General features: G+C 55.3%; 1 protein-coding gene across 1 annotated transcript in view; it reads right to left on the minus strand.

Annotated features, from left to right (window-relative positions):
• LPCAT1 (lysophosphatidylcholine acyltransferase 1) overlaps nucleotides 1-10,701 on the minus strand; it is a 41,384-nt gene extending 30,683 nt beyond the window's left edge. Inside the window, exon 1 of the mRNA XM_069492419.1 lies at nucleotides 10,448-10,701. Within this exon, the coding sequence (XP_069348520.1) occupies nucleotides 10,448-10,582 (135 nt within the window). The 5' untranslated portion in view covers nucleotides 10,583-10,701. The remainder of the gene's footprint in view (nucleotides 1-10,447) is intronic.
• Between the last annotated feature and the right edge of the window lie 10,384 nt (nucleotides 10,702-21,085).

Here is a 21,085-nt window from a genome sequence, read left to right on the forward strand (position 1 = left end):
TCTTAGAAAGTCCTGGCTGGACTAGACAACAAACAGAACAGAGACCCTCCGAGCGGCAGGGTTGGCCGTGCTGTCTCCCAGGCAGCTTTGCTGAGACCCAGAGCGCTCTCGGGGGAGGGTTGGGGTTAGCAGCACCTTTTTTTGCTGCTTCCCCTGTGGGCCCACAGAGAGCAAGCGGGGGCTACAGAACCCGAGTATTTGTCCCTCGGGAAGCCAGAGGGACACCTGGGGGAGACAGGGCAGGTGTTGTCCTCCTTGCCCACAGTAAGGACTCAGACGGTGCCGGCATGGGGAGGGTCCTCCAGGCCTGTCACTGCTGTCCCTCTGGTCCCCGGGGACAAACACTCTGCTCATAGCTGTCTCCTTTCTCTCTCAGCAAGTCCCGCTGGCTGCACCTCCAAAATGAACGGAGAGCCCACCCCACAGACCGGCCTTCTGGCTTTCTGTACCTGGGACCACGACGGGTGCTGCCGTCCTGCAGGGGAGAAGGGTCCCGAACGCTCGCTCACCCGTCGTCTGTACGACCCCTGGACGCGCCGGGAGTGACAGCCGACACGCGGGCAGCAGTGGGCCAGCGGGAGCCCAGGACACGAGGCCCCGCCGGGAACCAGGACTTGTCTAAAAGTGACAGGAGCAGCAGATTCTGGGTGGGGTCTTGTGTGTCCCTCAAGGCCACCCCAGGGCTGGCCTCGTCCCACGAGGCCCGGAGGACGGGGTGGCCAGGGCTTCCCAGGGGACTGAGGAGACGGGACACAGGGGCTCTGCAGGACGGACTCCGGGTGGCACAGGCAAGCGGACCAGGGGCTGCTACTTCCCAGCAAATGCCAAGCGAGCTGCTTTGTGCAGCCCTTGCAGACCGGACACCACACCCGGGAGCTGGAACTAACCACCGACGCCCCGGGCAGCGCGTGGCCCTCCACGGAGGTGTCTCGGCAGGGCCACCTGCAAACAGCGCATCTCCAAGGGCCACCCTCCCTTGACACAGGTGGGAGGAGAAGGATACATCTCATTGTATTTTGCTTTTTCCTTTTAAAGAAAAAACCAATTTACAAAGTACAGGGATCCTCACAGGTGCCCAGCCACTGAGCGCCGCCATCAGAAAACCCCGCCAGACACAGAGGCTTCGCACCGGAGCTGTGCGAGCCCCGAAGGCGTCACCCTGGGTCCAGCACCGCACAGACACCCGCTGGGCACACCAGCCTCAGAGAACCGACTCCTTCTCTACTTCCCCGACCACCAAAACACTGCATCACACACAAAATACCCTCTGGTCTAAATCAAATGCCCCATTCAAATAGGGAACAGTCATTTTCATTTTTGCAATGAATTCCGGCTAAAATACTGAAAGCAAAAATGAAACCAAAAACTGCATCGCAGACGGCTGCTGTCAGCCTCGTCTTGGCACCACACATAGCTGCTCTTCCCTCTGCGCCCGAGCCGTGGCCCACGCCCCAGCACCACGGATCCCGGACCCCCGGCACAGGCCGGCGGGAAGGGCCCCGGGGCGGCCATGCCGGGGTGGCTTCAGTGGGAGAATGTTGTGTTTATTGGGTACTTGTTCTTCACCCATTTACACAAACACTGTGCCCAGATGCACCGAGGGCTCACCTGTCACCTCCTCACTGACGTGCCTGCAACCGTCTCCATGACCCGGATCTCAGCCGCAGTGTGCTCCGGCGCTCGGCGCCCGCCTGTGCCACGGCAGGGCCGACCGCGCCTGCACGCACGACCTTCCCCCAGAGCCCAGGCTCGCTGCTGCCGTACGTGAGCTGCTGCTGCTCAGCGCTCCCACTCACCTCTAAAATTAAATACGCTTTTCTAAAACCGGCTACTTTTCCTTTCAAACCCTCAACCACCCCAACTCCTCACCATTGCCGTTGTCCTGCTCCACGGCCCTCGCCCGAAATCCTGGCACCCGTCACCCAGCCCGGAGGCTTCGTGCCTGGAGGCCGAGCGTCTGTCACTCACTCGCTCAGCACCGGCGGCTCACCTGCATCCACGGCAGAGTCACCTGCTCCACCTCCGTGTTCACCGTTCTCAACACGGCCCGGTTCTGGGGAGCCTTGCGGGACTGAAGCCACCCTGGGCCACGGCAACCCTGAACCATGGAACGTGACCCTGAGACAAGAACATTCCCCTCCTGGGGGCCACACGAGCCCCAGAGCCTCACAGACGGGGCCTCCCGGGGGCGGGAGGAGGGGACGGGTCAGGTGCCGAGTGAAGGACTTAGGGCGGTCTCTGGGGGGCGCGGTGCTGTGGCCCTGCTGCACGACAGAGAAGGGAAATGAAGGGTGCTGCGGGGTCAGCGGGGGTTGAGAGAGCAGAGGTAGGCAGGACCCTCGCTCACTCTGCCGTGAGGATCCCATCTGAATTCCTGTCTTGCCCCCAGAGCTGCTTCCGGCAGACAGGGTCGGAGAACCGCAGATCCCACACGTGGCGTCGGAACCGAGCCCCTCCTCATCCACCGGCCTCGCGCACCGGCACAGCGAGGCTCGTGTCTACCCCTTGCCGGGTGGCCGGCACCCCCTGCCCCTGGGTGAGCAACACCCACAAGGTGGGCCCATCGGGCTGGGTCCTGCTGTGGAAGCCCCTCAGGCCTGCAGCTCAGAGCAGAGCCCGGGTTCCCGCTCTCGGTGTGTGTCCCTGGGGACCAGGTCCCACCAAGGCCAGGCGTGGAGGAGCCACCTCGGCGTCACGCAGGAAGACGGCAGGTGGCAGAGGCCACGCCATGCCTGGCATCCTGCTCACTTGCCAGCAGAGCTGGTCACGCAGCTGCCGGAGTGGGACTGGTGGGAGTGGCCCCAGCTGAGCCCTGCTGCTTGGGGACGGGAGTCTCACGAGCGCTAGCGATGGCCGCACTCGGGACAGTCTGCACAGGTCGGCCCTCGACGCTCGGGGTTGGCTCAGGAAGAGACGGAGCCGCTAGGCAGGCAGACAGAGTCAGTCCCACGGCCAGCAGGCCAGAGAGCAAGAGACACCTTCTCACTTCCTGTCACCTCAGCACCCAGGGCCGACACCTCCAGTGGTGTCCAGGGTCCCGGAGCCCCCTGAACTCTGGGTCAAGGACCCTGCAGTCACTGGAGAAGACACAGCGCAGTGTCGGCAAAGCCCCTGGCTCACGCATTGGTGCTGGACATGGAGTAGAAGGCTGCGTGCTGGGAAGTCAGGTCCTTCTCTCACCCGCAGCCGCCTCCGTGAGAACCTCTGGGGGTCCAGGCACCACCCTGGACACAGGGATGCGGCCAGAACCGGACAGACCCGGGACCCGCAGTGCCGCCTGGCCCAGACCGCGTGGGCAGAGACGGGGCGAGGACGGCACAGGCAGGCACCCGGGTGTGGTGCCTGCAGCGAAGGGTGAGGCGCTGGGGTGGGCTGTGGGTTCCAGCTGAGACAGGCCTCCGCATTCCTGGTGGGATTTAAGCAGAGACTGAAGGAACATGGGGAGCAGGGTGGGGCTGCTGACTCCTGAGGAGAGAGTCCTGCGTGCAGGAACGGCAGGTGCAAAGGCCCTGCGGCGGTGGGAAGGCCCGGGCAGGGCGGCCACGCGTGGGCACCCACAGCAGATATCCCGGTCCCTGCTTCAAGATGACGGGCAGAGGGCACACGCAGAGCCACCCCCGTCCCAGGCTGGCCTTTGGGTCCTGCCCACACGCCTGCCAGGGCTCTCCTCACGCCGCCTCCTGACCTGCAGAGCTCTGTACAAATCTCCTTTCCCCAGGGGTTCTGGGAGCCCGCAGAGCTCTGTCCCTACGGTCCCCATGACTCCGACCTGCACCCTGTGGCTCCGACGCGAAATTCCACAGCAATCCAAACTGCAGGCGGAGGCCCTTCCTCCCACCCGGCACCCGGTGGGCTCAGGCCTGTCCCCCACAGGTGCTCGTGGGAACAGATGAGTGACAGGAGAGAAAGCCCAGAGCACAGTGTCTGGGCAGGACTCGCCTCACCCTGGGAACGGCCCAGGATCCCAGAGCAGACGCTGGCTCAGATCCCCCGGAAGCTGCAGGGACGTGGCCGCACCTGACCTGGCCACACTGCTCACCTGCGGGGAGGATGCCCTGTAATTGCGTTTGCTCGGAAGGGAGCTCGAGCCCCACGAGCAGGGGAGCTGCTCAGGGGGGAACGTGGCCCCGGGCGGCCCCAGTTGGACCTTCACCGACTGACTTCCCAGCAATCGTGCCTCCCGGGGCCGAGGCAGCACCACGCCCACTCCGCTCAGGCCCTGTGGCCCAAGGAAACGCCTTATCTCCAGGGACTCTCTGCCTTGGAGTGGAAGAATCCTGAAATTCAAGATCTGTGGCATTCCCAGCTGCTTCCACTTGCGGGGCAAACACCTGCAGGCAGGCGGCAGGGCTTGCGCTAAGGGCACCCCAAGTGCCCTGCCCCGGGCGCGTCCTGGGCTCCCAGCTTTGGGAAGCCCCCAAGCATATCCTGGGTCATCGGGCCCCTCCAGCTGCAGGCAGCCTCCTGGCCTGTCCCACACCCCACCCCAAGCAGATACAGGGGGCAGCCCCAGAACACCCTGACCCAACCCACCTGCAACTGAAGGTGCTCCTCCCTCCCCAACCTGGAGTCCACACCACCATCTGCGGGGAGCCCCCAAGGGCTCCTGGCTCTGGCCCCAGCTGTGGGAGTCACCCTGGGACATCCTGCTTCCCCGGCTGCAGGGACAGGGTGGGAGGGCATGTTGGGGGCAAGAGGCAGAAATGGCCCAGCCGCTCTGGGGTGAGAGGGAGGCAGGACTCCCGTTTTCAGGTGGACTTGGCCGCTGGCTGTGGGCACTGGGTGGTCTCGGAGCTGCTGACCAGCAGGACAAAGACAGCCTGGTGTGCAGGGGACGGGACAGGTCCAGTTTGGGACGTGCTGAGCTTCTGGACAGAGGGGACCCCAAGAGGATGTCACAGTGACAATTCACATGGCACAAAAGTGACCAACCCCTCTCCCTATCAGTGAGAAAGACTCACTGCTATAGACAGGTGGATTCTGTGCCTTGCCCTGTACGAGGGGACAGTCACCCCCTCCTGGGGACAGTAGCCGGGGAAAGCAAATGGGTTCAAATATAGAAGACGACCCCCTCCCCTGGGTGGGCATTCGGTGCCTGATCTGAACTGCGCCCAACCCACGGGCATCTGCTGTCTCAGAGGCACTGAGGCCATCTCCGCGCACGGGCCTGGCCTGGGAGTGCCGCCTGAGACAGCTCTGCCCAGCTTTGCGTCTACCCTAAGGGTGTGAGATGTTTAAAATCATGAGGTTTTCTCTTATTTTGTGAAAAGGCTTGCATGTGGCAAATAACTTTCTAGGAAAAATAACACACTCACTTGGCTCTCAGAAGGACACACGACTTCCAGGGGTAAAGTCCAGGTCTGGGAAAGGGCGTCACACCCAGGCGCCCGCCCCACGGCTGCAGCACGTCCCCCGCAGGGCGCAAGGCTGGGCCGTGCCAGGCCCTCCCCCAGGATGGTCCCTGGCAGCAACTGGGGGGCCACCAAATACCACGCAGGGAGGGATGCTGAGCTGAGGGAGGTCGGAGCAGACAGCGTGAGCATGAGAACAGCACTTGCACTTGGAACAGCCAAGCTCACGATGCTGGAACGTGGCCGAAAAAGCTAAGAAACACCTTACTTATTTTTAATACAGTAAAAGGTGGCACCAAGGGTTGCAGTGACTTAGGTTTTAGCAGGACAAACACCAGTCACATTATAAAATAATGTTACTTCCACACAAGCCTAGCACTGTGCTTTTCCCTCTGGGCTCATTTTCAAAGCATGAATAATTCACAACTAGATTATAGGTCCATGGAGTGGCAGGAACAGAAACGCTGACTGGGGAGTGGTGAGGGAGCCTCCACACCACAGGAGACCACAAGAGCTGTCTCTGGCCATGCTGGGGACACTTGCGTCCTGAGCTGTGTCTGGGTGAAGGGCCCGCAAATAGGAAAATGAAGGAGAAGCCGCCGGAAGCTCTTCCCAGGGTCTCTGAGTCAGGCAGGGCAAGGACTCGGCTTGGTGAGACACATGACTCTGTGGAAGTCTCACGTGGACTCTCCCAGCCAGAGACGCCCAAGCGTAAGCCCAGGGCACCTTCTCAGACGCAAGCCGTGCAAGGGCGGCGCCTCCACCGTCTGGGCGCACCCTGCCGGCGCCCGAGGGCGCTCTGCCCACGAGGAGAGGGGCGGCGGTGGGCATGGGCCAGATGCCCGGCGAGTGCGGCAGGGGGAGCCCTGCACCTGCCCCCGCGGTGGGCTCCTGGGTGGCCACTGTCTTGGGCACAGAATCCCTGAATTTTTATATGAGAAACAGGTAATTAAGTTGCAAAAAATACCCATGTTAGGCAGAAAATATTTAAATAAAAAGGAAGCAGGTAGTGATAAATCAGCACAAGGTCAACACTGACAGCTGAAACTCTTTCTCATAACAGAACACAGTGCAAGGACATTGACAGGAGGACTCTCGATAATCTAATTCCAAAGACCCAAAGCTAGCTCAAGACATGCTTTGGGCCATAATCACAGGTTTCTGTATAAAACTGATTATGCTTCGTTCAATCAGCTGTAAAACAAAACACACACTCGTGTTAAAAATACAATTTTAGGACAGAAGGCTAAAAAAAATGAAAAATATAGTCTTTTCCAACCTTGAATCCCCCTTCCCACTTTCCAAAGTTAACCACAACTAAGCTTTACGTGTGCATCCTTGCAGAAATCAGAAAGGACTGAGGAATACCTGGGATTGCTCAGAGGAGAAGACCAGTCCCCTGAGGTCCAGGGCTGGTGAGGTCGGGCAGATGTCACCCCAGGCCAGCCCGCGCTTCCCAAGGCACCGGGGACGGCACAGCACCCGGCCTCAGCACCCGCATGCTCATCTGCAACACGGCAGCGCCACACCTGCCTCCCTCCAGCCTCCCGGGGCTGCACCGACAGTGACCAGGGCAAGGATGCTGGGACGATGACCCCAACCCCCTCCCCGGCCTCTCCTGGGCAACAAACACCAGGATGTCAAAAGGCAGCTGGGACCGTGGGCATGGTGCCTGCTCCAGGGCCACCCGGTTGTCCAGAGGGGCCCAGACCCTGTGAAGCCCCACCCTCCTCCACCTCCCCAAGGGACCTGTGCTCCCCTGTAGATCCCCCACGGGGCACGACGGCCCCAGGCTCACTCTGGGGTTTGCTGCCCATAATCCCCTGGGGCAACCCCGTGTCCCTCCACACCCGCTGCACGGTGCCGACGGAAGAGCTGCTCCGTGTTAAGTCTCACGGGTGGAGCATGCAGACACCGACGGCAGCTCAGGGAACCACCTTCCCTGAGCTGCCCCAGGGGGTGGGGCACTGAGGGCCCAGGGCATGTTGCAACTGCAGCCACCCACAGCAGTGGCCGGGGACGCGGGGTAAGCGGGCAGGGCGTGGGACTCCCTGCTCCAGAATGGCTGTGCCTGACCCAGGGCGAGGCAGAGAGGGCAGAGTCCTGCTCCCGGTTTTCTTTTTTCATCACAACCCAGGCATCTGGATAAAAACTTGGAGAAAACGATAGCCCGCTTTTGGGTAAATTCCAAGCAGGGCCACTGTGCGGGGGGGGGGGGGGGGGGGGGGGGGCAGACTCTGTCCCTGGATGCAGATCTCATAATCCTCTCTGCGGATTAGCCGGGCTGGGCAGGGTGCTCGGCAGCTGCCCCTGCTGCATGCGAACCAGCAACGTGTCCGAGGACTCGGCTGCCAGGAGCCCTGGAAGCAGCTCCGCTTTCCAGGAAGTCAACCCCACCGACCCTGGCTCTGAGCAGCGGGGACTTCAGAAAAGGGGAAAACGCGTCACGGCGGGGGTGGGTGTGCTCACACCCACGGATTCCAAGGGAAGTTCCCCAAAACCCTGGGTGACAGAAAACCAGTTCATGACTCCAAAACCAACAAATTACCCTGTGACTATGAAGAACTTTGGCTGACATCACCAACACCCAGTGCTGTGCTATTCACGGTTCTGCACTTAAATCTGTGTCCTTGCTCAAGCCAGGGAGTAAAAGACAATAGGTTTCATAAACCCAGATGATTCTGACACTGCTTTTCAGATCTTAGCACGCTGTTTTCTGTCCAAAGAGATGCTTAAGCTCCTCACTAAATCTGTAGTTAAATGACAGATGGACTGGCCGGAGGAGGTGACCCCGCATGGCATTAATCCTGAGAAACACAGTGGCCCCTCCCAGGTGGTGAATGCTGACAGGTAAATGCAGGTGCTCACCCTTTATCTCAGCTTGGAATTCAGGTAGGTGAGTGTTTCAGTCCCTATAGGATCTATTTCTTTCTTTCTTTCTTTGGGGAAGCAAGGTTTCTTTGAAAGATAGGCTATTTCACTCTGTGGAAACTTTTGATAATATATTACATAAAAGTAAAAGCTTTGCAAAGCAATGCTTAGTGAAAAGCAAAACATTTCTGCGAAGGGGAACTTTGACAGCATTTACAAACTCTATCTTTGGCCACACACTGAAAACATCTGAGCAGTAACATTTTTGTTCCGAATACACCTAACTACTCAGACTGGGGCCTGTGGAGTGTGGCAACACGGTGCACACAAAGTATCCCTCCCTTTCCCGGAGGCCGCGACATCCCAACTAAAGCCAGGATCTCGCCCTGCCGAGAACGGCCTGAGGAAGAACGACTCCCCCAGGCCCCCAGTCGTGTGACCCCTGCCCGAGAGCATCTGGGAACAGTTCCCACCCCGAGCTCTCGGAGCAGAAAGAGACCGGGGCTGGGCATCTCTGCCCCTGCCCTGACATCTGCACCCAGCGCGCGTGAGTCTCTGCCCTGCTTCCTGCCAGGGCAGGGGGCACAGGCTTTTGGGCAGAACAGACCTGGCCCCTGTGGGTCTGTGCTAACCAGAACTGTGACTGTGACAGAGGCACAAAACTGGCCTCCAGGGACCTCAAAGGAGGAAGGAGCCTGGCGTTTCACCCAAGACCTCGGGGAGGGGCAGAGAGGCTGGGAAAGGGCAAGCTGAGGGATGAGGCTGACGCAGCAGGAGCCCGGGTGGGGACAGGGTGACCCGCCTAAGGGTGGGGGCTGGGCAGGGAAGGTCCTCAGGAACCACACATGGAGTCAGGACTGCAACTCGGGGTGCCCGTGGAGGAGGGGCACCCTGACCCCCACCCCTGCAATGGGCATAGCGCCCGGCAGGTGACGAGTGCAGATCTGTGGGTGAACGGATGCCACAGACGGGGCTCCAGGCAGAGCCAGGGGTCAGGGGGCCAGTGCTGCCCCCAGCCGAGTCATCCCCACACAGGACACAGAGACAGGGGACAAGGCCTGGGCACCAGTGTGGGGACAACCTTGCGCGTTCCCAGGAGGGATGGCACCCTGGTGTTCCCAATCTGCTCATCATGAGCTTCCCACGGACAATAACCAAGTCCATCAGGGGCTTTGAGGAAGAGCTTTACACGTTACAAATTCTCGTCCCCAAAAGAAGTTCTCTCGAGGCTGGAAATATGCTCCCATGAACTGGTCAACCACAGAGTCCCCAAACGGTCGCTTCTCTGCACAGTTTTGGCGTCCAAAGTAAGGCCCCCTTGCCCGGGCTCTCACAGGACAGCACGCACGACGTCACCGCTGTGCCAACAGAGCAAGGGATGAGGATTCCACTGGCGACAAGCCGCAGCGTCGCCAAGTGCAGGGCGCTGTCTTCCTGCACCCCACACCCCACGCCCACGGCAGCGCGGACACAGGTCTCCACTCCCCGCTCGTCCAACCTGGAGTCTGGGCGCCGGCAAGCTGTTCCCTCCCACGGGGGGGCCTCGTCCACGTGAAGCAGAATCTGGTCACAGACTCACCCCCAAGGGCGCATCCCTCAAAGCAGGAAAAACGTACACAGCCCAGAAAACCAGTCGCAAATAGGTGGAAACCCTCCTGTCTATCCCCGAGAGACCCCCGCCTGCCCCCCACCGTCCCTGGCACTGACTCAAACCATCAAGTCCCCACACACAGCTCATCAAGTGACAGAAGCAGCCTCCCGCCCGCCGAGCCGCTGCGAGGGGAAGCCGGTTCGGCTCCGCTGGTCCCTGCGGCCTGCGACGGGCGCGGGACCGGGATGCCGCTCCGGTTCCGGTGCGGGGTCGAGACCCGGGTGCGGGGTCCCAAGTGAAGGGTGTGGGGCCGAGTTCGGGGTGTGTGATCCGGGGAGGGTCTCAGGAAAGGGGATGTGGGGCCGGGCTCAGGCTGCGTGATCGCGGTGCAGGGATCTGGAGAGAGGAGGTGCGGGCCAGGTTCAGGATGCGGGACCGGACAGAGGCGGTGAGGAGCTGGCATCCGGCGCGGGCGGCGGGCTGCAGAGAAGTGTGGAGACCCGGCCACGGCGGGCTGAGGGGTGGCCACAGGGAAGCGACCGCGGCTTCCAGGGCCGGCCGGGCCGCGCCAGGTCCTCTCCGCAGCCGCGCATCCCACCCGGGCCGGGAGCGCCGAGCGCCGGAGGGCACCCACCTGGGCCTTGCGCAGGGCGCTGAGTCGCAGCTCGTGCACGAAGGGGTTCCGCCCCGGGGGCGCCAGCCGCCAAGCGTCGCCGGCCCCTGCGCTGGACGCGGGGGCGGCCCGGGGACCGCATCCCCGCAGCCTCATGGCCGCGCGGCCCAGCCCAGGGGAGCGGGCGGGCGGGCGCGGAGCGGGACGCGGAGCAGGGCCGGGGCCGGGCCGGGGGCGCGGGTCGCTGGCAGAGGATGCGCCGCGGCTGGAGTGGGCCGGGCGCGCGGCCGCGCAGGCGCGTGAGGGCAGCGGCGTGACGCGGGCGGGGCGGGCCGGGGGCGCCGGGCGGGGGCGGGGCCGGGGGCGCTGGGGGCGGGGCCGGGCGGGGCGTCCCCATGCGCCCCGCCTCCCGCCAGCCGAGCGGGGCCGCCCGCCGCCCGCCGCTTCCCTGCAGGCTGCTGGGGACCGGGCAGGGGCCGCCGGTCCCGGGGCGGAGGGGCTTTGGGACGGGGGCGCCTCCCGTAGTCGCAGGACCACACGGACCCCGCTGGGCCCGCTGCCCGGAGAAGGGGAGGTGCCCGCCGTCCGCGAGGCCCGCCACGTCGCCCCTTCCGCCACTCAGCCCGCCAAGGAGCAGACCGAGGCGGGACAGAGGAAGAGGCGGGCTCGCGGCCAGCACGCGCTCCCCCGGGCTGTGGGTGCCGAGCCCCGGGCATTGCCAGCCAGGGAGCCCTGCCCCGCCTAACCCCGAGGGCCCAGGGGCAGGGCCGGGCCTGGACGCACGTGTGAGAGGCCAGAGCAGTATAGCCAGGGTCCTCACTGGGACCACGGTCCACTCTGACCACAGGGTCCACTCGGACTTCAGGGTGCTCTCAGACCACAGGGTCCACTAGGACCTCAGGGCCCAGTAGGACCACAGGACCCAGGCAGGAGGCGCCCCAGGGCATTCTCTGACTTGGAGCCAGTGGTTCTAGAGGGAGTGATGTGAGTGGCATGAGTCTCTCAGGTCCTCAGGAGGAGGGGACGTTTGGAGAGCTCTACTTTGTGGCACATTATTAACTAGGGCAAAAGCGCAATAGCCCCCTGGCCAGCATTTATGAATTTAAAAAATTGACAAGTCTTGTGACAATAATGCCAAATGTCTCCCCTCTCCTTGGGGCCCGACGGGTGGCAGGTGGTGGGTGTGGAGGATTGAGACACACTCCGTCTGGCCGGCCCTGTGAGCTCACACGGACACCTGAAGTCACCGGGAAGACGCCCCAGCTCTGGGACTTCCTGGCTGACTCCTCCAAAGTCCTGCAACTCCTGGGGACGTCACTGCCCTGAGGCTCCCCAGCCTGCTCTGTCCCTCGGAAGAGGGTCAGGGAGTGACCCAAGCCCTCTGGTAACCCGGCCAATAGGCTCGCCGGACAGCACAGTGAGGGTGGCCGTGCTGAGGCCCTTCTGTGTCTGAGGCCTGGATGGGGAGAGAGACGGGAGGGGCTGAAGGGGCATGGGCAGGGTGTCCGCAGCACCCACACGGTGTTGACACTGCTTCACGGCAGTCCACACTGCTTCACAGCCGTGTTCTTGACTGTGGCCAGCACCTCTCCTGGGCCCCTGTCCCTTCTGTGACATCAGCTGGCAGCGGCACCTGTCTTCCTCGGTGCCCTGCGGACGTGGAAGCCCTGGGGGCCATGGCGAGCCTTGCTGGCTGGTGGGCATCAGGGGGCTGTGTTTCAGTGGCCTCCGTGGCCAGGCCACCAGCATTCTGCTGACCTCCCGGGCTTTCAGTTGCCACTTGCTCCGTCTCAGACATAAGAGCCCGGCATTCAAGGCCACCCCAGGCTGCTCGTGAACCTGATTGTCAAGAAAACCACAGGGCGCAACAGCCTGTTGGCGCCAGGTCGCACCTTCACCCCAGACAGGACGGGCTGGTCCCCGGTGCCACCTGGCGTCTGCTAGGCGAGGATGCCCGTGGACGTCCTTATCATGGGGTTTGTGCGGCTTCAGAACCAGGTCTCCAAGAACCACCCCAAGCAGGTGCAGGTGTGTCCTGATCATCCTCCCAGAAGCAGGGGCCAGGGGGGTTAGAGCCCGCTGGAGAAGGGGCAGCCCGGCCAGCCGGGAGAGCCTCAGAGTGTGCTGGGTCTGAGCCGCGTCCCCAGGAGATGCTGACGTCCTGACCCACAGAGCCTGGTTTGGAAGCAGGTCTTTGCAGATGGTGAAGGTCCGATGAGACGGGGGAGCCCAGCCTGGCTGGCACCTTGATCTCGGACGTTGGCCTCCAGAGCCCTGAGAGAGAAATTTCTGTGGTTTTAACCCAGTTTGTGGCAACATGTCACAGCAGCCCCAGGAAACTCAGTACAGTGAGTCGAGCCCAGGGAGTGCCCCACACTGTCCCGAAGTCTGAGCGAGGTCGCAGGCCAGCTGGGTATGCTCGGGTCAGGCTGGGTGTCCACACCCTGTCCTGCTGGTCATTGGCGTGGCCACATGGGAAGTGAGGCCTCTGTGCCAAGGCTCTGTGGGTCCTCGGGTCAGCGGGGGCCTCTGGAGGAAGCCTGGCGGCACTTGCTCTGGTGCCTCGAGGGTAAGCAGGTGGGGGCCAGTTGCAAGGAGGGGCCATCAAAGGGACTGAGGGCGGGGACCTGCTTAGCCAGCCACACACCTCCCTCCCCTCACTGTGCCCTGGCGGCTGGGATCCAGTCTCTGGCCATGGGGTTTGAGTGGCTGTTGCCGGGGAGGGGTCTTGGGATGTGCCTTTCCTAGGGGGCAGGCTCGGCGGGTGCCCTCTGGCCCTTCCCTCCCCTTCTTGCAGCGAGAATGTGCACGCAGCCCCTCAGAGTGGGGCCGTCACCCGGTGACCAGGGGTTGGCAAGCAGGGGCACGGAATCGGCACCCTAAGGGTGCAGGGTGGAAAACGCAAAGACTTTGTGTTCCTGGGGCTCCTCGAGCCCCTGGGCCAGTGCCAGTGACAGCCCCTCTTGTCTGTGACAAGGGCGAGCCCTGCGGTGTTCAAGCCACGGTGGCCGGCTGTTCTGATGTGTGCAGGGGACGGTTTCCAATCCGATAATCAGCACGACGTGCAGCGCTCCCGGACAAGACCAGGGCTTCCCCTTGCACCGCGCACTGCAGGGGGTGGAAATGCTCTCTGAGAAGTCCAGGTCTGGGACGCGATTTGGGGAGAAGCTGGGATTGGATAGGTGGATCCTTCAAGCAATGAGGCTGCATGGGGGGGGGGCAGCCAGTGGTAGTGGCCAGTGGTGGAGACTGGCCGGCGGTGGAGACCACCCTACAGGGTGCTGTGACGTGGACGGCCTGGGGAGACCGAGGACACAGGTGCCCCTGTCCCTCTGGCCGATGGAGAGAGGACGATCGGGGGCTCTCAGGGGAGGGAACACTCAGAAAGAGACGCAGGAGTGAGGGGTTTGGCCACAGGCAACCAGCCAGCCCCCCGGGAGGAGCTGAACCCCGTGAGGGGCGTGACGGGCCACCTCGGGCAGGAAGGACCCAGAACTCCGGGGGAGGGGGCCTGCGTCCAGGAGTGGGGTGCCCTCCTCTGCTGCAGCTGGGAAGAGGGAAGGGTGGCTCCCAGGGCAGCGTCACCCACAGGGTGCAGAGCTGGGGTGCCCTGTGGGTGGTAGCCGGCTTTCTCCTGGGGACTCTGAGGGGTGGGTGGTGGGGAGATGCTCCCGGCTTGGAGGAGTGGCTGGGAAGTTCCTGGCTCACAGCGGTGTTCACACTTAGGCTTCGAGTTAAATATATGATGGAATGTTCTAGAATATCTGGAGGGTTCTGAAAGCTTGATTAGGAGAAGTTGGTCTTAGGCAAGGGGGTACCCGTGCCCGCTGTGCTCTGGGGAGGGAAGCCACACGCCTGGGGCGTCTTGCTCTTGCTTTGTTTGTTTTAGGAGAGTGGATTTACGGAGAAGTGTTTCCTGTACTCCAAATGCATTGAGAACACAGGGTACCTGCTTGTTCCTCTGGGGCTATTTTTGGTTTGTTTATTTTTTGAATTTTAGAGTTATTTATAGGAGAGAAAGAAATGTTCTCCTTCATTTTCTTCTAACGTTTCCAAAGGTGTAGTCGTTGGAACTGTGGTACCACCATGGAACAGACAGACCCACGGAGCATCCAGAACTAGCTTTAGAAATACCTCTGCTCACACTGGAAGGGGACCCACGAGTGGGGGAGAGATTGGTGCTAGTGTTGAGCACACCACTCACCACGTGGAGAGTTTAAAACAACAGCGAAAGGCGGGGGAGCCGGGGACCCCTGCAAGAGCCTTTACTGTGGCTTCTGGGAAGGAAGGGCGAGGGCAGGCACGGGCTCCCAGCTGCCTGACCGGAGCAATTTCGGCGGGCCCTGGGGGCACAGGCTGTCCCAGGTGTCCAGCACCTGGCCCCGGCTGACTAGGGCAGGGGGTGAGAGGCCGCTGGAGGGGGTGGTGGGGTGCGGGCTCCGGCTTGCTTGGGCTGCGTTGCAAGGCGCACAGCCGAGCGGTCCCTGCCTCTGGGAGCGGCTGGCCCTGGGACAGGCAGTCCCCCCGGGGTCAGCAAGGCTCCAAGACTTGAAAGCATCAGAGAATACAAAAACTTTTAAAAAATAAGTGATATGGAATGGATACTTCGAAATTTCAAGCATTGTTTTTCACCAACGTGGTTATTCTTCCATTTATTCAGGTCTTCTTTTATGTCTTTTGATTTTTCTACGTAAAGAGTCCACATTTGTATCAGGTTAATTCCTGGATACTTCATACTTTTTCTGTGGTAAAATAATTTTATTTTTTAATTACTTTTAAAAACTGTCCAGGGCTCACACGGAGAAACACCACTGAGTCTTTTGCCCTGTGCGGTGTGCAGACGCCCTCGGGGACAGGAGGGCAGCTGTGCGGTCAGCCCCGGGGCACGCAGCCCCCAGTGAGGGACCCCAGCAGCCACAGGGCCACGAGAAACAGGACATGGTCGTGGTTTTCAGTCGCTGGGGCTGAGCTGATGTCTTAAGCATTGATAGCGTCTTTCAAAGAGCAGAGGTTTTAAATTTTGGTGAAGTCCAGCTTCTCAGTATTTTTCTTTTAATGGATCTTGCTTTTCGTATCCTCTTTTAGAAATATTTCCTATGCCAAGGCCATTAAGGCTTTCTCGCTCTGGAAGTTCTGTGGTTTCAGCTGTGACGTTTGGGTTCCACGTAGCTGGTGTTTGTGTGCGGCATTTCATGAAGGCAGAGACAGAGGCCTTTCTACGTTTTTATTTTTTGGTCTGAGTATTCGGCTATTTCAGGGCATTGTTGAAGAGAATACGGAATCACCGAGGCGATTTGTTTTCTAATAAGTGGCCGTGTACTTAGGGGCCTTTTTCTGGACTCTGTCGTGTCCCGTTGATCTGCACACCTGCAAGGGGCCAAGGTCACACTCGCTTGATGACTGATGCTGTTTATTGTCTTGAGATCAGGTAATGGAAGGCCTCCACCTTCGTGCCGCTTTTCCAGATTTTTTTGGCTCTTTTAGACGGATTTCTCATGGAAGTTTTAGAATCCGTTTGTCAACAAACTGAAGCGTCCAGGAACACACAAAACGTCTGCTGGGATTTTTATTGAGACTGTGTTGAATGTGTGGATCCGAGTGTGACAATCGCCGTCTCGGCGACACCGGGTCACGCCCCGTGAGCACGGCACCCTCTCGCCATTCAGGTCTTCGTCAGTTTCTCTCAGCGAGGTATGTTTCATGGTTTCCACCGCCCGGCCCCGACCCGGGCTCTTCTAACTCGGTCCCTAAAGCTCATGTCTTGATGCCGTTGTGAATGATGCTGGTTTTACATTTCAGTTTCCAGAAGTTTGCTGCTAGTATGCAGACATACAACTGAAGTTGATGTATTTCCTTTGTGTGCCTTAACCTTGCTAAATTAATTTATCAGTTCTAGTAGCCTTTTTGTAGATTCCCTCGGATGTTCCCCGCTCACAGCCACACCGCGTGTCAACAAGAGCTTCCTCTCCTCCTCCCCGACCTGTGTGCTGGCGTTCCCTCCCGTCCCCGCTGGGACTTCTGCAGGACGCTGAGCACCTGGCGCGGGCGTCCCGGCCGGTAACAGGCTTCGGGGAAAGTGCTCAGGCCTGGTGTCCGCGGCGAGTTCCTCAGATGCCCTGAAAAGGTTAAGGAAGTTTCCTTCTATTCCTAGTTTGCTGAGTGTTTTCGTCATTTTCATCAAAAATCTTTCTAGCATCCGTTGAGATTACCATATAGTTTTTCTTCTTAATCCTGTGAATATGGTGAACTAAACTGGTTGATGCTCCAATTTTAAACCAACCTTATTTTTCTGGATAAGGTTTGGCTGATCATAATTCACTATCAATTTATATGTTACTGGATTTAATTTGATCCATTTATGTCAAGGATATTTTTGTCTGTGTTCATGAGACATATTGGCCTCTAATTGTCTTTTCTTATAATGTCTTTGTCTGGTTTTCTACTAAGGATAACACTGACTTCATAAAATGAATTAGGATGTATTCCAAATTCTCTACTTTTTTTAACAAAATAGAGGGCAAGGAGGGTGGGTATTATATCTTCCTTAAATGTTTGTGAGAGTTCATCAGTGAAGCTGTCGTGAATGAGAGCTTTCCTTTTAGGAAAGTTCTAAATTATGAATTTGAATGCTGCATTGGACATGGGGTTATTCATATTTTCTATTTCTTTTTGGGTCAGTTGTAGTAATTTAAGTATTTCTAGGAATTTTTTCCATTTCATCCAAGTTGCTGAATTTATTGGCGTAAAATTGTTGGTCACTTCCCTTGTATCCTTTTATTTTTTTCTTTTTACTATGTCATACGATGGTGTTCACCTTGTATCCTTTTCGTATCTGTGGGCCCTGGACTGGTGTCCTTGCTTACGTTCCTGAGCCCGGCGTTTGTATCTTCTCTTTCTTGGTCCCTTTGGCTAGAGCTTTATCCATGTTCTTCATCTTTAAAAAGAGCTACCCTTTGAATTCATTGATTTTTTCCTATTATTTTTCTGTTTTCAATTTTATTGATTTCTGTTTCTATCTTTAGTATTTCCTCTTTTCTCCTTCTTTCAGGTTTTTTGCTCTTCTGTTCCTGCTTTCTTAAGGCGGAGTGTAGAGCATGGATTTTAGACCTTCCTGTTTAATGCCGTACATTTCCTTTCAGGTACAGCTTCGTCTGCATTCCCCACTGTCGGTGCTGATTCTTCATTTTCATTTAGTTTTCAGTTTACTTTCTATTTTCCCGTGTGGTTGCTTCTTTAACTCAGGTGTCTTTTAGTCATGTGTTAATTTCCAAATATTTGGAGGATTTCTCCATACATTTCTGTTATTAATTTTTACTAAAATTCCTTTGTGGTCACAGCACAAACTGTGGATGATTCCAGTCCTTTTATAGCCGTAATTGTGAATGTTCGTGCGCACGTGATGGGAATGCAGCTCTGTTGCCGGGTGTTCTGTGAACGCCAGCTGGGTCCGGCTGATGGTTTAGTTCAAGCCTTCTGTGTCTTACTGCTTTTTATTACTTGTTCTATTAACAACTGAGGGACCAACTATAATTGTGGATTTGTCTATTTCACGTTTCAATAGTGTTAGTTTTTGATTCAGATATTTTGAAGCTGTGTTATTTGGTACATACCTATTTAGAATTGTTATGTCTTCTTGGTGAATCAACCTTTTTATCATTACGTAACGTCTCTCTTTGACCTTGGTAACATTTCTCATTCTGAAGTCTACTCTGTCTGATGTTAATAATATAGCCACCCCACCTTTCTTACGTTTAGTGTTTGCATGGCATATTTTCCCATCCTTTTACTTTTAATCTTTCTGTGGCTTTATATTTGAAGAGGATTTCTTATAAACAGCATAGAATTGAGTCTTCCTTTATCATCTATATGAATGTGTAGATCACCTACATTTGATGTGTCAGTGTGGTTGGGTTTAAATATACCATCTTGCTGTTTGTTTTCTGTTTGTCTTATCTGGTATTTCTTTATGTTTTTCTCTTATACAACATTCTTTTGGATTAATTTAGTATTTTATCTCGACCATTGGCTCATCACCTATGCCTCTTTGTTTTAACTTTTTAGTATCTGCTTTAGGGCTTAAAATATGTGTATTATATGAAGGCATTTCAAATAATATTATATTGCACAAATAACTGAAGATCTTTACAATATTATACTTTCATTTTCCCCTCCCAGCCTTTATGCTAGTACTTTCATATATTTTAATTTTACATATGCTACAAGCCCCACAATACATTGTTATTATTTTTGTTTTGAACAACCCATTATCTTTTCAAGAAACTAGTTTTTTTAAAAAAGGCTTCTGTGTTTATTCATAGAGCACTGTGTTTGCCAATTTAAGCACTTTCATTGCTCTGTTTAGGTCTGAGTTTCCTTCTTGTATCATTTTTCTTCCTCCTGAAGAAATTCTACTATTATTTTTTTAAGTACAAAAATGCCTGCAACTCATCCTTCAGATTGGGGTTGTGTAAAATTGTTTTTTATTTTACTTTCATTTTTGTAGGATGTTTTTGCCTGATATAGAATTTTGCCTCAACAAGTGTTTGTTTGTATTTTTATTTGCTTTTAAGATTTTTGGCTTTATCACTGGTTTTTCAGTACATCAGTTATGATATACCTATGTGAGTGAAAAATCATTAGCTTCTTGGATTCATAGGTTTATACTTTTAATAAAATTTAGAAAATTTATGTTCATTATTTCCTTTTTATCATGACTTATTGAACTGTAATTGACGTGCAATAAAGTACATCAATTTAAAGTGTACGCACACACATATATATGAGATCGCCCTCACATTCCAGATAGGGAACGTATTTATCATTCCCAGAAGTTACTTCCTGCCCTTTTGCAATTCCTGCATGCCAGCCCCACCCCTGCGACTCCAGGCAACCACTGTTCTACGCTATGTCACTATGGGTCAGTTTGCATTTTCTGAAATTCTATATAAACAAAACCATACAATACAGTTTTTTCTTTTGGGTCTCAATTACTTCACTCAGTATAAGTACGTGAGATTCACCCATTTCTGTTTCTATCATTCACGTATTTTTATTGCTGAATGGTATTCCATTGTATACATACACCACAATGTGTGTACCCATTCTCCTGCTGATAGATATTTGGGTTGTTTCCAGTTTGGGGCTATTACAAATAAAGGTGCCATGTGCATTTGGGTACAAGTCTCGTACAGAAATGTATGCTTTCATTTATCTTGGGAAAATATTTATGAGTGGGGAGGTGGAATAATTTTTAAAGAAAGTGCCAAACTCTTTCCCAGTCGTTGGACCATTTTACATTCCCCCAACTGTGTATGAGGGTTTCAGTATTTATAAATCCTTGCCAATACTTGGGATGATCAGACTTTTTAATATTAAACTTTCTAATACATAGTCATATTTCTTTGTGATTTAAATTTGCATTCTCTAATGAATAATGATGTAGAGCATCTTTTCATGTGCTCATTTGCTATCCATAAATCTTTGATGATCTTTTCAGATATTCTGCTCATTAAAATATTATTGTTGCTTGTTTTATTAAGTTTAGAGAGTTTTTATATATTCCAAATATAATTCCTTTATATTAATATATGATTTTCAAATATTTTCTACCATTCTGTGGTTGTCTTCTTACTCTTTCTAAAATATTTTTCAAAGGGTAGAATTTCTTAATTTTTATAGAGTTCAATTTATCTTTTTAAAAATGAATCATGCTTTTGATGTTGTAGCTAAAAAAAATCTTTGCGTAACTCAAAGTCACAAATATTTTTTCCTATGTTTTCCTTAAGAAGCTTCATAGCGGCCGGGCATGGTGGCTCACGCCTGTAATCCTAGCACTCTGGGAGGCCGAGGTGGGCGGATTGTTTGAGCTCAGGAGTTCGAGACCAGCCTGAGCAAGAGCGAGACCCCATCTCTACTAAAAATAGAAAGAAATTATATGGACAGCTAAAAATATATATAGAAAAAATTAGCCGGGCATGGTGGTGTATGCCTGTAGTCCCAGCTACTCGGGAGGCTGAGACAGGAGGATTGCTTGAGCTCAGGAGTCTGAGGTTGCTGTGAGCTAGGCTGACGCCACGGCACTCACTCTAGCCTGGGCAACAGAGTGAGACTCTGTCTCAAAAAAAAAAAAAAAAAAAAAAAAAAAAAAAAAGAAGCTTCATAGCTTATATTTTACATTTAGGTCTATAGTCCATTATGGGATAATTTTTATAGGATATGTAGTATAGATACAAGTTTTTAATTTTAGTTTCTTTGCATGTGGATATACAATTATTCCAAGTCATTTGTTGTAAAGACTATTCTTTCTCTACTGAATTGCCTTTGCACCTTGGTGAAAATTGACCACGTAAGTGTGGTTCTACTTCTCAACTCTCTATTCTGCCTCATTGACCTGTTTATCCATTTGGATGTGAATCTTGATTACGATAGTTTTATAAGATGCTTTGAGATCAGACAGCATTGGTTCTCAAACTTAGTTTGTCTTTTCCGAAGTTATTGCAGCTGTTTTAGATCCTTGCCATTTCCATGTAAATCTTAGAATCATTCTCCACAGAAGAGTCCTGCAATTTTGGTTGAGATTACGTTGACTCTATACAAAAATTTTGGGAGAAATAACATCTTAACAACGTTGAATCCTTTGATCCATTAGCGTGGTGTATC

The sequence above is a fragment of the Eulemur rufifrons genome, chromosome 17 (genome assembly GCF_041146395.1).
Source record: "Eulemur rufifrons isolate Redbay chromosome 17, OSU_ERuf_1, whole genome shotgun sequence".
NCBI lineage: Eukaryota > Metazoa > Chordata > Mammalia > Primates > Lemuridae > Eulemur > Eulemur rufifrons.